Source organism: Ceratotherium simum, chromosome 22 (assembly GCF_057802395.1).
Source record: "Ceratotherium simum simum isolate JZ-2026a chromosome 22, ASM5780239v1, whole genome shotgun sequence".
Classification (NCBI taxonomy): domain Eukaryota; kingdom Metazoa; phylum Chordata; class Mammalia; order Perissodactyla; family Rhinocerotidae; genus Ceratotherium; species Ceratotherium simum.
The window spans coordinates 26600227-26626357 of record NC_141921.1 but is presented as its reverse complement, the minus strand read 5'-3'; the positions used below and the strand labels follow the sequence as shown (position 1 = coordinate 26626357).

The 26131-nt window shown below is 42.2% G+C and overlaps 1 protein-coding gene across 3 annotated transcripts in view; it reads left to right on the top strand.

The window, feature by feature from the left end:
• The window catches only part of ZCCHC17 (zinc finger CCHC-type containing 17), a 65308-nt gene that overhangs the window by 37410 nt on the left and 1767 nt on the right, over positions 1-26131 (top strand). For 2 of the 3 annotated variants that reach the window (XM_087446403.1, XM_087446404.1), the window contains exons 7-8: positions 1438-1580; positions 3522-3740. In XM_087446403.1, coding sequence (XP_087302529.1) covers positions 1438-1580; positions 3522-3725 — 347 coding nt within the window. In that variant the 3' untranslated portion in view covers positions 3726-3740. Of the gene's footprint in view, positions 1-1437; positions 1581-3521; positions 3741-26131 lie in introns of those variants that run through there. The other variant, XM_004425863.3, reaches the window with a different exon arrangement.

The following is a 26131-nucleotide window of genomic DNA, read 5'->3' as shown; positions in this document are numbered from 1 at the left end:
TGTATTCCTTAGGGATCCATGTCCAACCCTTTCTTGCTCATCTTTTTCTCTTTAACTTCAGAGTTCTGAATACAATATCCTTTTAGTAATCAGGAATACAGGCTAGTCACTTCCTTTCAGCTCTGTTTCCTCAGGTTTCCTCTAGTCTTACTCAAATATTAAAGAGCTCTTTCAGCCTGACTTCCCTTGTTGGAGCTATAATGAGAGGGATTGCCAGCTTCTCATTTTCAGAGTGACCTCAATTTGTCACCCCTGCTCCCTAGCCTTCCCTTTATGCTCCTGTCTTGATTGTTCTACAACAGCTGGTAGCAGATTTGTGCCTTGGTTGAGGTTGTGGGGTTTAAGCCCCTATTTATCATTAATGTAGAGGGAGGAAGGGAAAAATGAAATTGAGAGAAGAATACTTCCTCAGGGGAATTATGGGAACATTACAGATTTTTGGAAAACTCTATGCTGCATTTCACTTCCAGGCACCATCCAGCTTCTGGACTCAGAGTTGCAAAGTAATTTACACACAGCTTGTTGATGATCTCATCAAATCCCCTTTGCCCCTGAGACCGGATCTACAAGAAGCTCAGGCAAAACCAGCCCTGTAGCGTCTGTTAAAGGGTCCCATCTGTGAAAGGTCTGGATAGTACTATAGGCTCAGGAAGGGTGGGGTCCTCTTACCTTCACCTTGTATCCACCAGGTGTTACATGAGGCAGAGAAGAATAAAGAGAGGTGAAATTCGGCCCAGACTGCAAAGGTCAGGCCAAAGGTGGTTAGTTTTGGTGCAGCAGAAAGAGCACAGGGCCGGGAGGCACAAGCCCCCAGGTGAGTTTTAGCTCTGCTGCTATCTGTGTGACCTTGAGCTACTTCTGTACTCTGGGCCTTCATATCCTCTGCGAATGCAGTGTTGGATTTGATGATCTCTAAGGCCCTTGCCAGACCTGACAGTCTGTGAATGTTGAGTGCCCCAAGGTGACTGTGCCTGTCTCTTTGTGTGAGCTTGGATGTGAATGCTGCCTGCCTGCCAGCTGCCTAAGAGCTATCTTCCTTTAGGGCTTGGCCTGCCACTTGGCTCCTTCTGCTAAGCCTTCTGCTCTCTGGAGCAGCCTTGCGTTGTCAGGAATAAGTTCCAAATAGATCTTTAAAAATTACTAAGCCCCGTTGCTAATGGAGGGCAGTGCAAGCCTGCATCCTCATATCCTCTGCTGTTTCCAAAGCAGTGCCAGTGGTTCCCACTGCTCTAGGACCAGCTGCTGGTCTGGCTCTGGTTGAGTGAGCAATGCCATCTTGAGGTGACAGAAAAGCTGCCCTGAATCCCACAGCTGCTCTGAATGAACTTAGTAATATCTCTTGCAACAGCTGGCCCCTTACAGGAGCCTCTGGGGAAGACGCACTGCTGAGAGCAGAGACTGCTTCTTCCCTCCCTACCTCTTCTACTTCTCTTGCAGGCCACTTTGCAAAGGATTGTTTCATGCAACCAGGTGGGACCAAATACTCTCTGATACCTGATGAGGAAGAGGAGAAAGAAGAGGCAAAGTCAGCAGAGTTTGAGAAGCCTGACCCCACGAGGAATTCTAGAAAAAGAAAGAAAGTGAGTGCTGTCTTGCCTTTATTTTATCACATTTTTTTGTTTTAAAATGAAAATGTACTTTTTGCAGAAATTTTAGAAATGCTGAAAAACAAAGAATATTGGGATCTCCTGTAATCTTTCCAACCCAGAGAGACTCTTGTGGTATGTTTGGTATATTCCAATCTTTTTTCTAGGTAATAATAGTTTTTATGTATATATTTAGCTACATATACATATAAACACAAAATTATGGTCTTACTAGATATAGTTTATATCCTGCTTTTTTCATTATACTTATCAAAAACATTTTTTGGTATCCTTAAATGTTCTTCAAAAACTTGATTTAAGAGCAACATACGTTGGGCCGGCCTCGTGGCTTAGCGGTTAAGTGCGCGCGCTCCGCTGCCGGTGGCCCCGGTTCAGTCCCGGGCGCGCACCGACGCACCGCTTCTCCAGCCATGCTGAGGCCGCGTCCCACATACAGCAACTAGAAGGATGTGCAGCTATGACCTACAACTATCTGCTGGGGCTTTGGGGGGAGATAAATAAATAAAATTAAAAAAAAAAAAAATAAGAGCAACATACGATATTCTATCCAATGGCTGTAGGATGTTTTATTTAATAATTTTTCTATTGTTGGATATTTTTGATTACTTTCAACCTAAATCTTTGGCCACATCTCTTATTGTTTTCTTTGGATGAATTCCTAAGTAAGATTACTGAGTTAGTGCTTTAAGGCTCTTGATACATTTATGTGACAAATTGTCTTTCCAGAAAGGACTCATCTGTTCCCAGCAGTGGGTAAGAGTGCCTGTCTCACTGAGTTCAGTCTCCTATCTGCTACTTATAGCGGAACACTATATAAAAAATAGACGTTATTGTGGTACAGAAAAAAACAGTGCATTTGTAGCATGCTACAGAGAGGAAATGAAGAAAACTGTGCTACAGTTTGATTAGGAAATAGTTGTTTTCATGTCATGTAGTATTTTTCTAATTGTGGCCAGTTATTAAGTTTTGGGGTTTTGTTTTGTTTTGTTTTTTTAAGGCTTCAGCAAACTGTTGTTAGTAATCATTTTGTTCCAGGCATTGCAAACCTAGGAATACAAAACTGTGATAAGGTCCTTGCCCTCAGGGGGCATTATCTACAAATTAAGTATTCTTCATTTTATAGGTGAGGTAAAAAGCCCGTTGTACCATTATAAGAATTAGCCAAGTATATGAATAATAGTTTATTGATCTGTATATTCTCTCCCTGAGTGATCGCATCCCTCCTAAGACTTCAGCTGCGTTGATGACTTTCCCATCCCTAACTGGTATCCCACAGGGACCTCAAACTTTGGCTCGGAGTCCGTCAGGCTTAGGTTTGAGGCCCTTCTGTGCTACTGACCAGCTATGTAACTTTGGGCTCCCTAACTTCAGTTCCTTAATTTTCAAAGTCGGGGTTGCTGTGATCTTTGATGACAGTGTTCCTTGCAGAGGGATGCCCAGCTCCCAAAAATAGATGTAAAGCACTGACGAGTATGTGCTTAATTCATGTGGGCTGTCATGACTATCGTTATCTCTTCTTCAGCCTTCCTCCCTCCTCACCCCCACTCCCCAACACCATGAAAACAACAATCAAAACCCCGGTTTCTAGCCTTCTATCCTGTATTACTTGTTTTAATGGCGGCAATACCTGCCAGTCTCCCAATAAAGAAACCAGTATGTCATTTATTTTCCCTCCTTTCCATCCCACATCTAGTCAGTCACCAAGTCCTGTCAGTGGTATCTTTTAAGTATCTCAATTCTGTTTCTTCCTCCCCCTCCTACTGCTACTGTGCATTTTATCCCCTCATATCTCTCATTCACATTCAGACTATTGAACAGGCCTAGGGAGATTTTAAAAATACCTATTTGCCCTCTGCCTCTTAGTACCAAATTCACAGGGCCTGAGTCTGGCATCTAATTTTTGTTTTTTTAAAGGCAACTTCTTGGGGCCGGCCCCGTGGCTTAGCGGTTAAGTGCACGCGCTCCGCTTCTGGCGGCCCGGGTTCAGATCCTGGGTGCGCACCAACACACCGCTTCTCCGGCCATGCTGAGGCCACGTCTCACATACAGCAACTAGAAGGATGTGCAACTACGACATACAACTATCTACTGGGGCTTTGGGGAAAAAGAAATAAATAAATAAAATTATAAAGGCAACTTCTTTATCTCACTGCTTGATTCTGTTCGTTATTAATGATTTTTCATCCTCTGCTTTAACTGAGTGTTGGAGTGCTCCGAGGCTGTCTTATTACTTACTCCCTTATCTTCTCTAACTACCTTCTCTCTAGGTAATCTCATCCTGTCCGGTTGTTTTGAATACCATTTATATGCTAATAATCCCCAAATTAAGTACTTGTATCTTATTTTTATCCAAATCTGTAAAAGTCCCTGACTTTTTCTGTAGAGCTTCAAACTTAGATATCTGACTGCCTTCTTGACATCTATGTCTGATTGTTGGGTTGGCATCAAGCTTACCACACCTCAAAACTCTTTAATGTTCCCACTCAAAGCTGCTCCTTCCACAATCTGCCCTGTCTCAGTGAATAGATCACCATTCACCAAATTGCTCAATCTGAAATCTGCAGCCTTTGGGTGTAGTGATTTTTGCATTTTTTTTCAATTGTAAAATATACATAACATAAATTTTACCATCTTAACCATTTTTAAGTATGCACTTCTTTGGCATTAAGTAAATTCATATCGTTTTGCAATTATCATCATCATCCATCTCCAGAACTCTCTTTATCTTGCAAAACTGAAACTCTATACCCATTAAACAATAACTCCTCGTTCTCCCCTCCCTCCAGCACCTGGTAACCACCACTCTATTTTCTGTCTCTATGATTTAGACTACTCTAGGAACCTCATATAAGTGGAATCATACAGTATTTGTCTTTTTGTGACTGGCTTATTTGACTTAATATAATGTCCTCAAGGTTCGTCCATGTGCTGGCATATGTCAGAATTTCCTTCCTTTTTAAGACTGAGTAATATTCCATTGCATGGATATAGCATGTTTTGCTTATCCATTCATCTGTCCTTGACACCTGGGTTGCTTCCACCTCTTGGCTCTTGTGAATAATGCTGCTGTGAACATAGTGGACAAATGTTTCTTCGAGCCTCTGCTTTCAATTCCTTTGGGTATATACCAAGAAGTAGAGTTGCTGGATCATATGGTAATTCTATTTTGATTTCTTTTGAGGAACCACCATACTGTTTTTCACTCTTTTCACATTCCTACCAACAGTGCACATGGGTTCCTGTAGAGGTAGTGTTTTATAATTGTCAATTGGGTAAAAGTAGATGATGGTGGTGTTCAGTTCAGTTCTTCTGTGTCTTTTCTCATTTTTTTTAATTCCCAAGAGAGGGTTGTTAAAATGTTCAATCAGACCATATCTCTTCCTGTTTAAAATCCTTCAATGATTTCCCATTGTACGTAAAATCCAAACCGCCTTCTGTAAAAACAAACCGTCTAACCCTACCTCTTCAGCTGCTGTCTTTAGCAGGCAGTAAATTATAACTAGCTAAAACATTGTTTTGTCTTTTTTATGTACAGTATTTATTTTTACAGTTACCTTCTACTTAAGGCAAGGGATGCAAGTTTTCTATTTACAGTTGTGTTATAAAGTTTCATTTTTTTTTTTTTTTTTAATCCTGAGGAAGATCAGGCCTGAGCTAACATCCATGCCAATCCTCCTCTTTTTGCTGAGGAAGACTGTCTCTGAGCCAACATCCATTGCCAATCCTTCTCCTTTTTTTCCCCAAAGCCCCAGCAGATAGTTGTATGTCATAGTTGCACATCCTTCTAGTTGCTGTGTGTGGGGCGCTGCCTCAGCATGGCCGGAGAAGCAGTGCGTCGGTGCGCGCCCGAGATCCGAACCTGGGCCGCCAGCAGCGGAGCGCGCACACCCAACCGCTAAGCCACAGAGCTGGCCCCTAAAGTTTCCTTTTTAAGTAAAACTTTTTAAAATAAAAAGAAAAGCAATCAAATTTTAAGAAAAATTTTAAGTAAAAAAATAGGTTGTAAACACATGGAGTAAAAATCATGGCAATATTATGGGAATGACTGGCACTTGGAAAACACTGCTTTAGAGCAGTAGGGATATTATTTTAGTTTGGTACTGTTCTCCTGTCAACCAAAGAAATAGAAATTAACGAAAGCCCCTACTTCAAGCGCTGCCCTCTAGAAACCTTCTGCAAACCTTCAGCATTGCCAGATTTAGCCTGGCTCCCTCTCAGAGGCAACCCCAGACCCACCTTGCCTGCAGTGTTGCTTATTTCTGAACACATGGCTTGGCCTTACATACCTTTGTTCTTGATGCTAGTGATTCTAGAGCCTTCCTCGTAGAGGTCTGAGGACTTGATTTAAAGAGGAAAAAGAGAAGTTTCTGCTATCTAACGTCATTATTTAAATATAAAACAAAAGAAAGGCAACCCATAATCTCACTACTTTACCAGAATCTGTATTATGGTGGCACCTATTTTCTACCAGCTGTTTTCAAATGCATGTTTTACCGAGTTGTAATCAAAATGTATGTACGATTTTGTTTCCTGCTTTTTTACTTTGTCATAAGCATCTTTCCATTTTTGCCATTCAGTCTTATAATACTTATTTGCGATGTGTGGACAAAATTACATCAGATGGATGCTGAGGAATTGCATTTTTGGAGGCAGTAGAGGGTGGTACTTAAGAACCTGGGCTGTGGAGACAAACTGCAGGGGTTCTAATCTCAGCTTGGTCACCTCCTCGCTGTGAAACTTAAGTTAATTACTAAACTTCTCTAACTCTGTTTCCCTATTTGTAAAATAACAATAATAAGCATCTACTTCTTCTTTTTTTTTTTTTTTTTTTTGTGAGGAAGATCTGCCCTGAGCTAACATCTGCCAATCCTCCTCTTTTTGCTGAGGAAGACTGGCCCTGAGCTAACATCTGTGCTCATCTTCCTCCACTTTGTATGGGACACCGCCACAGCATGGCTTGACAAGCAGTGTGTTGGTGCGCGCCTGGGATCCGAACCCCGGGCCGCTGCAGCGGAGCACATGCACTTAACCACTACGCCACCGGGCTAGCCCCAGCATCTGTTTCTTAAAGTTGTTAAGATGAGACAATGCATGTAAAACTCTGAGCACGGTGCCTGGCATACAGCAAAGCCCAATGTATGTCAGCTACTAGTAGCTGTTGCTTAAAAACAGAGGCTTTGTAGTCAGAGACTGGGTTCAGGTACAGACACTGGGTTCAAGGAGTTCTTTGTATATTCTGCATATCAGTCCCTTTTCAGATATCTGACTTCTTGTAAATATTTTCTCCCATTCTATGGATTGCCTTTTCACTCTGTTGATAGTGTCCTATTTTTTTTTTTTCAGGCTCCTTCCCCAGGTTTGGGAAGTTCTCAGATATTATTTCTTTGAACAAGTTCTCTGCTCCTTTTTCCCTCTCTTCTCCCTCTGGAATACCTATAATCCTTATGTTGGATTTCCTAATTGAGTCGGATATTTCTCGGAGAGTTTCTTCATTTGTTTCTAGTCTTAGTTCTCTTTCCTCCTCCATCTGGTGCATTTCTGCATTGCTGTCCTCAATATTGCTAATTCTTTCCTCCATATTGTCAGCTCTGATGCTTAAGGCTTCCAGATTTGTCTTTATCTCCTCTATTGTGTTTTTCATCTCTAAGATTTCTCATTGGTTTTTTTTTTACGGTTTCAATCTCTTTTGTGAAGAAACTCCTGATTTCATTGAATTGTCTGTCTGTGTTTTCTTGTATTTCATTAAGGTTTTTTATGATGGCTATTTTGAATTCTCTGTTGTTAAGCTTATACATTTCTGTGCTTTCTGGGTTGACTTCTGGATGCTTGTCATTTTCCTTTTGGTCTGGAGATTTAATATATTTTTGCATGGTGCCTGTCGGTGTTGGCTTACTTTTCCTCATAGTGAAAATATATGGTTGCAGTTTCCTCTTGCTGCCGCTGGGTGGGGGTCAAGGGCTGTGTATTCTGGCCTGCCTCAGTCCGCAGGCACTCTCGTCAGCCCCTGGCTGATCTGAGGCATGGCTGAGTGGAGGCTGCTGCGGGGGAAGCGTGGGAACAGCTGGAGCTGGAGTGTGGGAACAGCTGAGACTGGAGTGCAGCTAGGCCGAAGCAGCTGGGGCTCGGGTGCGGGTGGGTTGAAGCAGCTGCAGCCTAAGTGCCACTGGGCCACAGAAGCAGGGGCTGGAGCGCCGCTGGGCCGAAGAAGCTGGAACTGGTGTGTGCTGGGCCGAAGAAGGAGGAGCTGGAGCGCCACTGGGCCAAAGAAGGAAGAGCTGGAGCGGCGCTGGGCCAAAGAAGGAGGAGCTGGAGTGCCACTGGGACAAAGAAGCTGGAACTGGAGTGCGGTGGGCCGAAGTTGCTGGCACCAAGTCAGCTGGAGACTGAGCACTCCTTCCACTTCCTCTGGGGATTCCAGCACCTTTGTCCTCGGGTGTACGGCTGCCTGGGTGCCTCAGACGTCCCCTGTGTTGTGTGAATAGCTTCTGTTGGAATATGAATGTCTTTTTTGTTGTGTCTTAGAGAGGGAGAGTTCAATGAGGGAAGCTCACTCCGCCATGATGCTGACGTCTCCTATTTTTTTTTTTCAGATTTACATTTTTAAAAAAATTGTGGTAAAACTACACATAAAACTTACCATCTTAACCATTTTTTTTTTTTTTTTTTTTTTTTTTTAAAGATTTTATTTATTCAGTTCTTCCCCCCAAAGCCCCAGTAGATAGTTGTACGTCATAGGTTCACATCCTTCTAGTTGCTGTACGTGGGACTCGGCCTCGCGTTGGACGGAGAAGTGGTGCCTCGGGGCGCTCCCGGGATCCGAACCCGCGCCGCCAGCATCAGAGCGCGCGCACTTAACCGCTAAGCCACGGGGCCGGCCCATCTTAACCATTTTTAAGTATATGGTTCAGTAGTAGTGTTAAGTATATTCACATGATAGTCTTTTTTTTTTTTTTTTTGCTGAGGAAGATTTGCCCTCAGCTAACATCTGTGCCAATCTTCCTCCATTTTGTATATGGGTCACCACCACAGCATGGCCGCCAATGAGTGGTGTAGGTCTGTGCCCAGGAACCAAACCCAGGCCGCTGAAGCAGAGTGTGCCAAACTCAACCACCAGGCCACGGGGCCGGCCTCCCTGATAGTGTCTTTTGATGCACAAAATTTTTAATCTTGACGAAGTCCAACTTATTGTTTCCTGTACTTTTGGTGTTATATTCAAGAAATCATTGCCAAATCCAACGTCATGAAGCTTTTCCTTCTGTTTTCTTCTAAGAGTTTTATAGTTTTAACTCTTAGATTTAGATTTTGGTCCATTTTGAGGTTTTTTTGCATATGGTGTAAAATAAGGTTCCAACTTCATTTTTTTACGTGTGGATTATCCAGTTTTCCCAGCACCATTTATTGAAAAGACTGTCCTTTCCCCATTGGTTTTGGCATCCTTGTTAAAAATTGACCATATACGTAAGGGTTTATTTCTGGCTCTCTTTTCTATTCTGTTGGTCTATGTCTCTCTTTATGTCAGTGCTACACTGTTTCGATTACTCTAACTTTGTATTAAGTTTTGAAATCAGGAAATGTGAGTCCTCCAACTTCGTTCTTTTTCAAGATTATTTTGCCTATTTGGGGTCCCTTGAAACTCTATATGAATTTTAGGATGGGTTTTTCTTTTTTTCTTTCTCTTTTTTTTTGTGAGGAAGATCAGCCCTGAGCTAACATCCATGCTAATCCTCCTCTTTTTGCTGAGGAAGACTGGCTGTGAGCTAACATCCATTGCCAATCCTCTTTTTTTTCCCCAAAGTCCCAGTAGTTGTATGTCATAGTTGCACATCCTTCTAGTTGCTGTATGTGGGACGCGGCTTCAGCATGGCCGGAGAAGCGGTGCATCGGTGCGCACCCGGGATCCGCACCCGGGCCCCCAGTAGCAGAGCATGCGCACTTAATGGCTAAGCCACGGGGCTGGCCCAGGATGGATTTTTCTATTTCTGCAAAAAGTGTCATTGGGATTTATTTGTGTTGTCTTTAATTTCTTTCAGCAGTGTTTTGTAGTTTTCAGTGTACAAGTCTTTTTGCTTTATTGGTTAAATTTATTCCTAAGCGTTTTATTCTTTTTGATGCTATTGTCAATGGAATTGTTTTCTTACTTTTCTTTTTGGATTGCTCATTCTTAGTGTATAGAAATGCAGCTGATTTTTGTGTCTTGATTTTGTATCCTGCAACTTCGCTGAATTTATTTGCTAGTTCTGACTAGCTTTTTGTGTGGAATCTTTAGGATTTTCTACATGAAAGATCATGTCTGCAAACAGGTAATTTTACTTCTTTAGTAGAGCTAGATTCTTAACTGTGATTCTATTTATATGTTCCATGAATTTTTCTTTCTCTTTTAACCCTTTAGGGGGTAAACTGTATGTGTCAGATTTCTAAAGCGGTATATGGATATCTCACTTCTTTGGGTCTTTGGCTAAGTTGTTTTTGTATTGCTTAATACATCTGGTGCAATTAGTTATTGCTTTATTTCTAAAGCTGCTTTGAGATGCGTATTTCAGTTCACCAAAACAATTACTAAGGATCTGCAAGGTATGAGGCTCTTTAGACCTGCTTAGTCAACCCATTATCCTACCCTCCATCTCTCTTCACTTAGTAGAGGAATGGTCTGATAAACAATGGCAGTAATAATCGTCATGCCCTATTATTTTTTAAAGTACCTTTGTGTATACAAACTTCTAACTCATGAGTCTTCTTTGATTAAAAGTGCTCTAGGGAGTTGAAACTGTTAAAACTTCCCCCTTGATGCGCATTGTTTCTACCAAGATAGCATCTAGCATCATTGTCTTTTCACCTCATTGTTAATCTCTTCATTATCTTTTATGCCTTATATTTGCTTAGTACTTACAGTTTATAAAATATCTTCATATTTTTTATTTTGTTTTGTCCTTGTACAATCCTATGAAGTAGCCAGAGTAGGTATTATTATTCCACCATTTTACACATTAAGAAAATAGAGGTTAAGAGAAATTATCTCACTTGAAGTCATGCAACTATAAGAGACAGTACTGAAATAACCCAGGTCTTCAATATTTTTTTCTGTATACCACACTTCAACCATTAATTCATTTAGCTCTTCAATTATTTATTTACTCAACAAATACATATTGAGTGCCTCATACATGTCTATTATGCATTGTATTAGGTGCTTGACTTAACAGGCCTCATAAGGTCACTTTTTTTGCCAGTTTTTGGTCTGTCACCAGCTACCCTTAGCAACCATCTGATGTTATCTACTGATCTATTTCTGTTCACAACCGTAAGTCAAGATTTAAGGCCTCCTGTCTGTTTCCTTTCACCCTCTAAATCTTTGATTCCAACAGTAAAAACTTCTACTTGAGATGGATGTTTTGGAGTGCATGAGAGTGGCAGATTCTAACACCTGTTCCAGCACTAGTTGGCCCTGGGAGCCAAATGTGGAACCGAGTAGGTTCATCTGGAGGGAGATACTATCAGCAGTCCATGTTGCCGAATAGGTCAGCTGGTAACAGGAGTGCCTAGTGTGTGGAAGACATATGTGGTAGGCAAGTCACATGAAATAAAGGTTATGCATAGCACCTACACTCAAGCAGCTAATAGCATGAGGAGAAAGATAAAACACTCAAAGTATATCTGGTGGCAAAGGACAGACACTCACTCCAAGGGGGATATTGGCTCTCATAGAAATCCGATGACAGGAAATGAAGTATAAGTATATAAGATCGTGTCTGCAAACAGGTTCTTGATTGGGCCACCCAGAACTGGAACCGGAAAGTCAGAAACAGGCTATTGGGTCCTCATCTCTGCTTCTTCACAAGACTGCTTCATTGTCCCACTTCTTTCTGCAGTCTGCTGGAAGAGAATGTCTAATGTAAAGCCTCTAAGACGAGAGAAGGTGCTAGGCATGTTGGGGAACTGGGAAATGGCCCAGGATAGAGAAAGAATGTCACCTGTTCCATATAATTCCTGGCACATAATAGGCATGTGCTAGCTACCTTTGCATAGATCGACTCCATAATCTCTGCTCTCTGTAGCTCCTCAGGTTCTTTCACTTGGTGAGATTTCCCCTCAGTTTGGAGAGTAGTAGGGACGGACTCCTGCTGCTGCTGGTAGGTAATAATGAAGGGAGGAGGGGCAGCGGTAAGAGATCTTCCTAGCCTTGAGCCCGTCACCTCTTTTTCAAACAAACATGTATTGAATGCATGCCCTTGTCCAAAAATCTAATATGCATTGGTTTAGTTCTATATACCTATTCGGTACCATGACAATTTTTGTCCCTGTGTCTGAAAATTGAAAGTTATATTTGTTGGGCATGATTATGGAAATGGGATATGAAATGGTTGGTAAAATAGGAATATAGATTTTTTATAGTGAAGCTGGGTAATCTTCCCGTGAACCTGTGGTCTGTGCTTTGCTGACTTCTTTCACCTATCATATGCCATTATGGGTCTTTCTGAATCAGTGCTGTATTATGAGGAAGCATTTGCCTTGGGAATCAGGCTGACCACTGGTTATAGTGAAGTTTAGCTATATTTGATCCAGAATATAATTTTTTTCTTTTGATATGGCTGCTATAATTATTCTCTGCTATACTGTCTATAGAACAGAAATAGGAGTGTCATTCCTTGGCTACAGTGCTGGCTCTGTCCTATTGTCCTGAGAACTTCTTCTGGTACCTATCTGAGAGAGAGGTTGCTAGTCCTGGGCCCATTCTGGTAGAGCGCAGAGAGTTGTCCAGTGTAGTCTGCTCAGAAGCCTTCAGGGATTCCCCTTCTTCTATGGAATAAAGTCTGAGTTTCTTTAAAACTTCACAGTCTGTCCAACTTCCCAGCATCATCTGTCACCAGTCCCTTCCCACACACACTGTACTCCAATCTCATTCATTAAAAGAGCTTCTACTATGTGCCAAGCTCTGTTGTAGTCTCTGCAGGTACAATGGTGAACAAAACAGGTAAAATCCCTATCTTCATGGTACTTACATTCAAATGGGGGTTATAGACAATGAACTGGTAAACAAATACAAAATAATACTAATATGTCAAGTAGTGATAAGTGCTATGGAGAAAAATTAATTTGGTTATAAGAGCTAGGGAAGAGTGGAATGGCAGTAGGGGGGATAGTTGACTTGCCAGTTTAGATAGGGTGGTAATCGCAGGCCTTTCTCATAAAGCATTGTCTGAGTGGATATTTGAAGCAAGTGAGGAAGCTAGCTACTCAGATAAGTGGAGAGAGAGCATTTCAGCAAGTGCAATAGCTAGATGGTGGGAATGAGCTTGGCTTGTTTAAGGAACAGTAAGGAGGCCGTTGTGACTGGAGTGAAGTGAATAAGAGAGAAAGAGGAAACCAGATCATGGAAGGCCGCACGGGAGAATATGAAGACTTCAGCTTTCATTTAGAGTGAAATGGATGTCAGAGGTTTTGTACTAGAGGGAAGACATGATCCGACTTACCTTTTAAGAGAATTTTTCTGAGTTGTGTGTGGAAACTAGGTGGTCAGAAGGCAAGGGTGGAAGCAGCAAGCTAGTTAATAGACAATATTAATAATCCAAGTGAGAGATGATGGTGGCTTGGACTAGAATGATAGCAGTGGAGGTGGTGAGAAGGAAGTTGAAGTGTGGATTTATTTTGGAGGTAGAGCTGACAGAATTTGTTGAGGTAGGAAAGATAACAGTGAAGATGACGGCAAGGTGTTTGGACTAACTGGAAGATTTGAGTTAAGAGAAGGAATGCAGAAGTAAGTGTGAGTGGGGAGCAACCAGGGGTTTAGTTTGAGTTGCTGTCTATGAAGATGCGAAAGTAAGCTGCAGGGGAAAAGGTTTGGGAGGGGGCGGGGCATAGGAGTTGAGATGCCTATCAGATATCCACGCGGCCATGTAGAGTAGGCAGTTGGATGTATGTATAGTTTGGAGTTCAAAGGAGAGGCCTGGATAAGAGATATAAATTTGAAAGTCATCTACGGTAGATAGTATTTAAGTTCATACATGAGATTACCTGGAGAGTAAATATAGGGAAGAGAAGGGATTTGAGGACTTGGAAGTTAAGTGAGGAATGTGGTCTAAGGAAGGTGGAATATGTCAAATTTGACTAATTGATCAAGTAAATGAGGCCCAAGAATTGACCAGGGACTTGGCCATGTGGAGGTCATTGGTAACTTTGACAAGAGCTGTTTCAGTAGAGTGGTGGGGTGACAACCTGGTTAAAATTGTTTAGGAGGGTTTTTTTAAAAATGGGAACTATTATAGCATGTTTATTTATTGCTGGGAATGAACCAGTAAAGAGGGAAAAATTGATGAAGGAGAGAGGGGACAACTCCTGGACCGATGTCTTTGAGTAGAAGAGGGGGTGGGATCCAGTGCACAGTAAATAAGCCACACAGGTTAGTTTGTCACTCCAAAAGGTCTTTCAAGCCGTTGCCTCATCCTGTCTTCCATCTGGCTGGAAGGCCCTCACTTTACTTCTTTTTTTGTGTGTGTGAGGAAGATGATTTGCCCTGAGCTAACATCTGTGCCTGTCTTCTTCAATTTTGTATGTGGGTCGCTGCCACAGCATGGCTTGATGAGTGATGTAGATCTGTATCCAGGATCTGAACCCGTGAACCTGGGCCACTGAAGCTGAGCACACCGAACTTAACCACTACGCCACTGGGCCGGCCTCTCACTTCCCTTCTTCATCAGCACTGCCACCATCACTCCACCTGCTAAAACCATGTTCATCCTTCAGAAGTACAACACATGACATATCCTTCGTGGAGCCGTCCTCAGATTCCTCAGACATAATCGATTTCTTTCCCTTGTGTGTCCATGGCATGTTTTTTGTACTTTTCTTACATCACTTCCATGGACTGCCTAGTATCTTAATTAGTCTTTCTCCTTGATTAGATCATTTGTTCTTTGAAGGCTCGTGATCCCTGATTTCTAACCTCACTCAGCCATTACAAGAAACAAATTAATTAATAGATATTCCTGGCTCATAGAAGGTACTCAGTACATATTTGTTGAATGAATGTACTGTATGGTTATAAGGAGGTACTCTTTCCCTTGTTTGATGAGGTTGGCTGAGGTTTGGAGGATTGGTGCCAGGCTCTACTACTGAGTGTGTTTACTTTGCATCTCCTACTCCTGCTTTGCACTAGTAGGTACTCTCTGTTTGTCTGAATTCTATTAAAAATCTGTGTGTTCTCCTTATTTCCTAAGCAACACTGTGTAACTAGGGCTCTCTGAAGTGCTTTGTAGGTAGTGAGGTTCAGTAAATATTTGTGAGTTGATTAATATACCTTTTTCTTCTGGTCTTACCCTTTCCAAGCTATGATGACCTGGTGCCTTATAAGTAAATTCTAGCCAGGAATCACCTGCTGTCCTACTTCCCAAAAGTTCACCTCAGAGATCAGTTTGAGAATCAGATCATCTTTTGAGAATCAATCATTTCTCAGGAATAAAAGAATGATCATTTCTCAAGAATAATTCTTTTTTTAAACAGTTTTTATTTATTTATTTATTTATTTTTTGTGAGGGAGATCAGCCCTGAGCTAACATCCATGCTAATCGTCTTCTTTTTGCTGAGGAAGACCAGCTCTGAGCTAACATCTATTGCAAATCCTCCTCTTTTTTTTTTTTTCCCCAAAGCCCCAGTAGATAGTTGTATGTCATAGTTGCACATCCTTCTAGTTGCTGTATGTGGGATGTGGCCTCAGCATGGCCGGAGAAGCCGTGCGTCGGTGCGCGCCCGGGATCTGAACCCGGGCCACCAGTAGCGGAGCGTGCGCACTTAACCGCTAAGCCACGGGGCCGGCCCTCAAGAATAATTCTTAAGAATAAATACAAAAAATAAATGCTTGCTTGATTGGTTTCTGGCCAAATCAATGTGTTTTAGTAGGGAGGTGCTAAGTTAGGTGCTGCCTTTAATATAGACGGGGCCAAAAAGAACGTCCACTCTGGGACCCAGCCTGAATCAAATCCTGGTTCTACCGCTTGGGCAAGTCACTTTATTTCAGTCAGCTGCTCTGAAGTTATAATTTTCTTTCCTGAAAATATAGGGATAATTATGCCCACTTAATAGAGTTGTGAAGGTTAGATGATGTATGTAAAGTGCGCAGCCCAGCATTTAGAAAATTAAGGACTCAAGAACTATTAGCTGCTGTTATTCCTCCTCCTCAGGTTTTGTTTTTGTTTTTCTCTCATGCTGGCTGGGCTGCTGCTATCCTGTTTCAGAACTATAGGGAAGATTGGTGGGCTAGCTGCTGCAGCACAGGATATGTGCTTTTCCTAGAGAGCAGTTTTGAGTAACGACTTCTTTTCCTTGCCCCTCCTGGCCTGTGTGTCGTGGCTCACACTCCTGGGTCATTTTTTCACCTTTTATCTTCTGCTCCACTTCTCCCTTGAATGCAGTCGAGGGACCAGCAGTCGAGGGACCAGAAGCTGGTTTCACTTCTGGCTTTCCATCTTCTCCCCTCATCCCAACTCCCAACTTTCCCCTTGAACTACAACTTCTTTTTTTTTTTTTTTTTTTTTTTTGTGAGGGAGATCAGTCCTGAGCTAACATCCGTGCTAATCCTCCTCTTTTTGCTGAGGAAGACAAGCTCTGAGCTAACATCTATTGCCAATCCTCCTCCTTTTTTTCTTCCCCAAAGCCCCAGTAGATAGTTGTATGTCATAGTTGCACATCCTTCTAGTTTCTGTATGTGGGACGCGGCCTCAGCATGGCCAGAGAAGTGGTGCGTCGGTACGCGCCCGGGATCCACACCCGGGCCGCCAGTAGCGGACCGCGTGCACATAACCTCTAAGCCACCAGGCCGGCCCAGAACTACAACTTCTGAAGTGATTGTTCTTTGTTCTCTAGCTCAAGGTTAGATACACAGTGAAAACGACGCCATCTGCTGGAGGACTAGATTTTCTTTGTTCGGGTTACAAAAGCTTTTGCATCAGGATTGAGGTCTAGAAGGCCTTCTGCCCAAATCCTCCTTGCTAGCTAGAGTGTCCGTTCCAGCATGCCAGGGTTCTGTAGTGATTTGTTTTTCTCTTTTCTCCTCCTAAGCCTGCATCTTTGAGAGAGAGCAAAGTGGAAATAACGCCAAAGTCTGAGTTAGACAAATTCTTGTCGCTTTAGCATGGGTCAGCTCGCTTTACTTCTCTGAGTTGCAGTTTTCTCATCTGTAAAATGGGAATAATAATTCCTGAATTTTGACCGTACTAGATGATTATTATAAGATAAGGGATACAGAAATCTTGATAAACTAAAGTGCTGTTTGAATGTAAGGAAGTATTATTACTCTCCTTCCTCATTTACTTATCCAGGCTGGCCCAGCCTTCAGGGAAATTGGTGCCAGGCTCTGCATTTGCTTATTTGCTTTCTTTTTTTTTTTTTTTTTAATTTTTTGTTTATTGCAGTAACATTGGTTTATAACACTGTAAGAATTTCAGGTGTACATCATTGTACTTCTATTTCTGCATAGATTACATCATGTTCACCACCAAAATACTAATTACAACCCATCACCACACACATGTACTGAATTATCCCTTTCACCCTCCTCCCTCCCCCCTTCCCCTCTGGTAACCACCAATCCAATCTCTGTCCCTATGTGTTTGTTTATTGTTGTTATTATCTACTACTTAATGAAGGAATTCATACGGTATTTGACCTTCTCCCTCTGACTTATTTCACTTTGCATTATACCCTCAATGTCCATCCATGATGTCACAAATGGCTGGATTTCATCGTTTCTTATGGCTGAGTAGTATTCCATTGTGTATATATACCACATCTTCTTTATCCATTCGTCCCTTGATGGGCACTTAGGTTGCTTCCAAGTCTTGGCTATTGTGAATAACGCTGCAATGAACACATGGGTGCATGTACCTTTACAAATTGGTGTTTTCAAGTTCTTTGGATAAATACCCAGCAGTGGGATAGCTGGATCATATGGTAGTTCTATCCTTGATTTTTTGAGGAATCTCCATACTGTTTTCCATAGTGGCTGCACCAGTTTGCACTCCCACCAGCAGTGTATGAGAGTTCCCTTCTCTCCACATCCTCTCCAACACATGTTTCCTGTCTTGTTAATTATAGCCATTCTGACGGGCGTGAGGTGATATCTCATTGTAGTTTTGATTTGCATTTCCCTGATAGTTAGTGATTTTGAACATCTTTTCATGTGTCTGTTGGCCATCTGTATATCTTCTTTGGAGAAATGTCTGTTCAGGTCTTTTGCCCATTTTTTAATTGGGTTGGTAGTTTTTTGTTGGTAAGATGCATGAGTTCTTTATATATTTTGGAGATTAAGCCCTTATCAGAAGTATCGTTTGCAAATATCTTCTCCCAGTTGTTAGGTTGTCTTTTCGTTTTGTTGATGGTTTCCTTTGCTGTGCAGAAGCTTTTTAGTTTGATGTAGTCCCATTTGTTTATTTTTTCTATTGTTTCTCTTGCCCGGTCAGACGTGGTGTTTGAAAAGATGTTGCTAAGACTGATGTCGAAGAGCGTACTGCCTATGTTTTCTTCTAGAAGTTTCACAGTTTCAGGTCTTACATTCAAGTCTTTAATCCATTTGGAGTTAATTTTTGTGTATGGTGTAAGGTAAGGGTCTACTTTCATTTTTGCATATGGCTATCCAGTTTTCCCAACACCATTTGTTGAAGAGACTTTCTTTTCCCCATTGTATGTTCTTGGCTCCTTTGTCAAAGATTAGCTGTCCATAGATGTGTGGGTTTATTTCTGGGCTTTCGATTCTATTCCATTGATCTGTGTGTCTGTTTTTGTGCCAGTACCATGCTGTTTTGGTTACTACAGCTTTGTAGTATATTTTGAAATCAGGGAGTGTGATACCTCCAGCTTTGTTCTTTTTTCTCAGGATTCCTTTAGCTATTCAGGGTCTTTTGTTGTTCCATATAAATTTTAGGATTCTTTGTTCTATTTCTGTGAAAAATGTTGTTGGAACTTTGATAGGGATTGCATTGAATCTGTAGATGGCTTTAGGAAGTATGGACATCTTAACTATGTTAATTCTTCCAATCCAAGAGCACGGAATATCTTTCCATTTCTTCGTGTCTTCTTCAATTTCTTTCAGAAATGTTTTATAGTTTTCAGTGTACAGATCTTTCACCTCTTTGGTTAAGTTTATTCCTAGGTATTTTATTCTTTTTGTTGCAATTGTAAATGGGATGGTATTCTTAATTTCTCTTTTTGCTACTTCGTTGTTAGTGTACAGAAATGCAACTGATTTTTGTATGTTGATTTTGTATTCTGCAACTTTACCATATTCGTTTATTACTTTTAAAGGTTTTCTGGTGGATTCTTTAGGGTTTTCTATATATAAAATCACGTCATCTGCAAATAGTGACAGTTTCACTTCTTCCTTTCCAATTTGGATCCCTTTTATTTCTTTCTCTTGCCTGATTGCTCTGGCTAGGACTTCCAGTACTATGTTAAATAGGAGTGGTGACAGTGGGCCTCCTTGTCTGGTTCCTGTTCTTAGAGGGATGGCTTTCAGTTTTTCACCATTGAGGATGATATTAGCTGTGGGTTTGTCATATATGGTCTTTATTATGTTGAGGTACTTTCCTTCTATACCCATTTTATTCAGAGTTTTTATCATAAATGGATGCTGTATCTTGTCAAATGCTTTCTCTGCATCTATTGAGATGATCATGTGATTTTTATTCTTCATTTTATTAATGTGGTATATTAGGTTGATTGATTTGCGAATGTTAAACCATCCCTGCATCCCTGGAATAAATCCCACTTGATCATGGTGTATAATCTTTTTAACGTATTGTTGTATGTGATTTGCTAGTATTTTATTGAGGATTTTCGCGTCGATGTTCATCAGTGATATTGGCCTGTAATTTTCTTTTTTTTGTGTTGTCCTTGTCTGGTTTTGGTATCAGGGTAATGTCAGCTTTGTAGAATGAGTTAGGGAGCTTCCCCCCCTCCTCAATTTTTTGGAAGAGTTTGAGAAGGATAGGTATTAAGTCTTCTTTGAATGTTTGGTAGAATTCACCTGGGAAGCCGTCTGGTCCTGGACTTTTATTTTTGGGGAGGTTTGTGATTACAGTTTCGATCTCCTTACTGGTGATTGGTCTATTCAAATTCTCTACTTCTTCTTGATCCAGTTTTGGAAGGTTGTATGATTCTAAGAATTTATCCATTTCTTCCAGATTGTTGAATTGGTTGGCATATAGCTTTTCATAGTATTCTCTTATAATCTTTTGTATTTCTGAGGTGTCTGTTGTAACCTCTCCTCTTTCATTTCTGATTTTACTTATTTGTGCCTTCTCTCTTTTTTTTCTTGGTGAGTCTAGCTAAAGGTTTGTCAATTTTGTTGATCTTTTCAAAGAACCAGCTCTTGGTTTTATTAATTTTTTCTATTGTTTTTTTGGTCTCTATTTCATTTATTTCTGCTCTGATTTTTATTATTTCCCTTCTTCTACTGATTTTGGGCTTTGTTTGTTCTTCTTTTTCCAGTTCCTTCAGGTGCATTGTTAGATTGTTTATTTGAGATTTTTCTTGTTTGTTGAGCTAGGCCTGTATTGCTATAAACTTCCCTCTTAGAACTGCTTTTGCTGTATCCCATAAATTCTGGCATGTCGTATTTTCATTTTCATTTGTCTCCAGGTATTTTTTGATTTCTTCTTTGATTTCTTCGTTAACCCAGTCGTTGTTCAGTAGCATTTTGTTTAATCTCCACGTATTTGTGGCTTTTCTGATTTTCTTCCTATAGTTGATTTCTAGTTTCATACTGTTGTGGTCAGAAAAGATGCTTGGTATTATTTCAATCTTCTTAAATTTATGGAGACTTGTTTTGTGGCCTAATATGTGATCAATCCTGGAGAATGTTCCATGTGCCTTTGAAAAGAACGTGTATTCTTCGGTTTTTGGATGGAATGCTCTGTATATATCTACTAGGTCCATCTGTTGTAGTGTGTCGTTTAAGGCCAATGTTTCCTTATTGATCTTCTGTTTGGATGATCTATCCGTTGGTGTAAGTGGAGTGTTAAAGTCCCCTACTATTATTGTGTTACTGTCTATTTCTGTTTTTATGTCTGTTAATAATTGCTTTATATATTTAGGTGCACCTACATTGGGTGCGTAGATATTTACAAGTGTTATATCTTCTTGTTGGATTGTTCCCTTGATCATTATGTAATGCCCTTCTTTGTCTCTTTTTACAGTTTTTGTTTTAAAGTCTATTTTGTCTGATATGAGTACTGCTACCCCAGCTTTCTTTTCATTGCCATTTGCGTGGAGTATCTTTTTCCATCCCTTCACTTTCAGTTTGTGAGTGTCTTTAGGTCTGAAGTGTGTCTCTTGTATGCAGCATATATATGGGTCTTGTTTTTTTATCCAGTCAGCCACCCTATGCCTTTTAATTGGAGCATTTAGTCCATTGACGTTTAAAGTAGCTATTGAGGGCCGGCCCCGTGGCTTGGGGGTTAAGTGCGCGCGCTCCGATGCTGGTGGCCCGGGTTCGGATCCCGGGCGCGCACGGAGACACCACTTCTCCGTCCATCCTGAGGCCGAGTCCCACATACAGCAACTAGAAGGATGTGCAGCTATGACATACAACTATCTACTGGGGCTTTGGGGGGAAAAAATAAAAAATAAAAAAAAATAAAAAAAAAAAATCTTTAAAGTAGCTATTGATAAGTATGTACTTACTGCCATTTTTTAACTTTTTTTTTTTCTCAGTGTTTTAGTAGTCCTTCTCTGTTCCTTTCTTCTTCTATACAGAATTGATGGTCACTTTAGTTTGACCTCTGTCTGAAAGCTGTACTCTTTAACTCCCCTCCTCCCTCATGTTTTTGATATCATATCTAACCTCTTTGTTGTGCATTTGTATCCATTACATTCTAATCATGGAAATAGATAATTTTTCCTATTTGTGGTCTTTTCTTTTCCCCTTAAATCAGTCCCTTTAACATTTCTTGTAGCACTGGTTTCTTGGTGACAAACTCCTTTAATTTTTGCTTATCTGGGAAAATTTTGATCTCTCCTTCCATTTTGAATGATAACCTTGCTGGGTAGAGTATTCTTGGCTGTAAGTTTTTTCCTTTTAGCACTTTAAATATATCGCCATTCTCTTCTAGCCTGTAAGGTTTCTGCTGAGAAGTCAGCTGATAGCCTTATGGGGTTTCCTTTGTACGTAACTTGACATTCTCTTGCGGCTTTTAGGGTTCTCTCTTTATCTTTAATTCTGGACATTTTGATTATGATATGTCTTGGTGTGGGCCTCTTTGGGTTTATCTTGTTTGGGGCTCTCTGTGCTTCCTGTACCTGGATGTCTGTTTCCTTCCTTAGGTTAGGGAAGTTTTCATCTATTATTTCTTGAAATAGATTCTCTGACCCCTTGTCTTACTCTTCTCCTTCCGGGACACCTATAACACGGATGTTAGTGCGCTTGATGTTGTCCCAGAGGTCCCTTAGACTGTCCTCAGTCTTTTTAATTCTTTTCTCTTTTACCTGTTCACCTTGGGTAATTTCTTCTAGTCTTTCGTCCAGCTCACAGATCCGTTCTTCTGTATCCTCTACTCTGCTTTTGAGTCCCTCTAATGAATTTTTCATTTCCAGTATTGTATTCTTCATTTCTGATTGGTTCTTTTTTATATCTTCCATTTCTTTGTTGACATTCTCACTGAGTTCATCTATTCTTCTCCCCAGATCAGTGAGCATCCTTAACACTCTTAGTTTGAACTCTCTGTCAGGTAGGTTGCTCATTTCTGTTTCACTTAGTTCCTTTTCTGGGGTTTTGTCCTGTTCCCTTACTTGGAATGTATTCTTTTGCCTCTTCATTTTGCCTCTTTCCCTGTGCTTGTGTCTACGTATTAGGTAGGTCAGCTACGTCTCCTGCTCTTGGATAGGTGACCTTATGTAAGTGATGCCTTAGGAGGCTTCCAGTGTGCTTCCCTGAGTTCTCAATGTTCCAGGGGTGACCCCTATGTGGGCTACGTTTATCCTTCTGCTGTGGCCTGTTTGCTCTCCCTGTAGGCGCCCAGGGAGGCTAAGTTATGCTCCTGGCCAGCTGTTGTAATGCTCAGCTGCTTGTAGTTGTTGTGGGCCCTTCAGTCTCTTTATCAGGTGTGGGGATCCCCAGCACAGTTGGCTGCAAGTTCTAATACCACATTTGTGTTGCAGTATTTCTTTTAAGTGAGTAGGCCCCCAGTGTGGCAGGTTGTTAGGCTCAGGGCCTTACAATTGCTGTAAGCCTCTAGCCTATTAGGTCTCTTGTCAGCTCTCTGAGGATTGCAGCTGGGTGGGGCTGGCCTCAGGCACAGGAGCACCCAATTGTTTCAGGTTTTGGAAGGTGGAGCAAACCTCCTATGTGGGTCTTTGAGAAGCACAAGTCTTCTGCGGCTGAGAAGCCCTGCCGCCCACAGGTCCACACACACAGTTAACACAGTCCTGCCCCATGTGAGCGCCCCGACCTCCCCAAGCAGACCCAGTCTCTCCACGGCGGGAGCCCCACACACTCTGCCACCACCCCACACTCTCCACCCGCTCCTTGTGCACACCTTGCCCCGCTCAAGTCGGCTCAGTTGCCAGGCTGCAGAGAATCCAGTCACCAATCTGTGCAGGCCCACAAGTTGCCTGAGGGCTTGTTGTTGCGTGGGGCCAGTCTCTAGGGTGGGCTGCCTGCCCTGGCTGAGCTGGATTAAATCGGTGCTTTAGCTGGTGGGGCAGACCCTGGGCTAGCAAGCCTCAGGGAGAACTCCAATGGCGTCTGTGTCAGCACGCCCACACCAGGCCACAACAATGGCCGCCGCCAATATCCCAGTCCCTGGAGAGGTCTCACCCCTCACCGAGATGCACTCAGGGCCTATTAGGTGAGTCTCTTGTCACCAAAGCACTGTACACCTTTCTTTCTGGTGATTTTAGGATGCTTCCTGAAACGGGTGAGTTTGCGTGTGGGCCCTTTAAGAGCCAGTTTTAGTTTCTTTGTGAACCGGGTTTTCTGGGGGTGCTCACCAGTGTTTTAGTAGCAGGCACAGTCAGATATTATGCCGCTCGTCTCGATTGTGCTGGGTCCACAATATGCCCGCAGCGGGGCAGCGGGGGCGCTCCCCGGCTCAGGGCCCCGCGCCTCCAGGGAGGCTGCGTACCTGTGAGCTGCTCCCGGCGGCCGTGAAGCTGGCGGCTTGTGAAGGCGGCGTTTTTCCTCTCCAGAAGGGAGTCTCTGCCTCTTCCACCTCAGTTAGGATTGTCCGTTGTTGCAGGAGTTCCTCTCATCCAGTTTTCAGTTCTGTCTCAGGGGTAATTTTTCCACGAGTAGTTGTAAATTGGCTGTGTCCACGGGAGGAGGTGAGTTCCGAGTCTGCTTACGCTGCCATCTTGACTCCCATAACTCTGCTTATTTGCTTTCCTACGACCCTGCCCTACCTAAGGGGCAGAACCGGGTAAGGCTCCCAAGCCCTTATAGCCTGAGATGGGCTCCCATGATTTTGCCACCCAGGAAGGTGCAGCACCATAAGGCAAACCATTGTTTTGCCAACTCTCAACTCCTCCCAGCCATGGTTCCTACAGCATGGTAATGTGGGCCTGGGATGCTTCCCCTCGCTACTCCATCGGAGACTCCAGGGAAGAATTTTGGTTTAATCTCCTCTCAAAACTTTGAGTCATTTGCCCTAGATACTTGGCCAGAACATTCTGGGAGTTCTCTGAAATGAGAAAATAATAACAATACTTCTAGCTACCACTGAGTGCTTACCATGTGTTAAGCACTATAGTTAGTACTTATCTTGTTTAATCCTCATAGCATCCTTTGAAGTAGGTATTTATTATTTGCAATTTACTGAAAAGGAAACTGAGGTTCAAAAAAGTTAAAGTCTTGGGGCCTGGTGGTGTAGTGGTTAAGTTCGGTGCGCTCCACTTCAGCAGCCCGGGTTCAAGGGTTCAGATCCCGGGCGTGTACCTACACCACTCATCAAGCCATGCTGTGGTGGTGACTCACATACAAAATAGAGGAAGGTGGGCGCAGATGTTAGCTCAGGGCCACTCTTCCTCAAGCAAAAAGAAGAAGATTGACAACAGGTGTTAACTCAGGGCCAATCTTCCTCACCAAAGAAAAAAAAATTAAGTCTCTTGTTCCAAGTTACATAGTTAGTAAGTGGCAGAGTTGGAATTTGAACTTAATTGTATCTTATTCCAAAATTGTTTTGACCACCATACCATGAGGCCTCCCATCACTATACAGGAAGAGGGGCTGTGCTACAGAAGAAAACAGACTTCCAGCCGTATAACCTACATGCAGATCCCAACCCTGCCTTTGTGATCTGGCGCAAGGGGCTTTCAACTTCCCCAACCACAGATACTATCTCATTAAATCTTCACCACAGCCATATGACATAGGTGCTATTCTCGGTTTTACATCTGAGGAGACTAAGGCCTCAGTGAGGTGAAATGACATGCTCATGGTTAGAACTCACGTCTGGGCACCTGTTTCAGTGTTCCGTCCACCATTTCTCAACAGCCAGCTCCTAAGACCTGGTGTATCACTCAGGCAAACGTACAGCTCTCAGGATGCTGGTTGGAAGCCTATAAGGGGAGCAGGAGCCTCCCCCTCTTCTGCTCTCTTTCTCCTCCTGTTGTCTCTCTTTCTTAGAAACCTTACTGAGGCAAGATAAACATTTGCAGTTCAAGGAACAGATTTGTCAAAGCTTAAAAAACAGCACACCACAGAAGCCTGGGAATCTGCCTCCCATCCTTTGTATGAGTTTGTGCTGTTACTTGGACAGCATGGTATGGAGGGTATAGTGTTGAGAAAGTTCTTTCTGACCTTTTTTCTTTTTTTTTTTTTAAAGATTTTATTTATTTTATTTTTCCCCCCAAAGCCCCAGTGGATAGTTGTGTGTCGTAGCTGCACATCCTTCTAGTTGCTGTATGTGGGACTCGGCCTCAGGATGAATGGAGAAGTGGTGCCTCGATGCGCACCCGGGATCCGAACCCGGGCCACCAGCATCGCAGTGCGCGCACTTAACCACCAAGCCACAGGGCCGGCCCTGACCTTTTTTCTTTATGAGTATAATCTTGTAAGGTGGTTGTGAAGGTTAGAGATGATAAATATTCAAGGAGAGCAGGTAGAGCCTTATTAATTGATGGCAGTTATTTTTCCTGGCAGCGTGGTCTAATAGGAACCAGAATGGGAGTCAAGAGTCCTAAATCTATTCCTCTCTTATCCTGTGACCTTGGGCATGAGAGGCACTGTCTCTAGATAGGCTAGGTGATCTCTGAGGACTCCTTTCAGCATTAATATCCTGTGCTTTTCAAAAATGAAAGTAATAAATGCTTTTTATTTTTTTCAAAAAAATCAAACTGGACAGAATGTTATGAAGTAAAAAGTGAAAGACCTCTATCCTTGCCCCTATTCAGTTAATTCCCAAGGTAACACTTGTTGCCAGTTTCTGTCCTTTCCATTGTTTTCTGTATAGTTTAAATATATACAGGTATGTGTAAGTATCGCCAGCCCTGGTGGTCTAGTGGTTAAGATTCAGAGCTCTCACCGCCATGGCCCGGGTTCATTT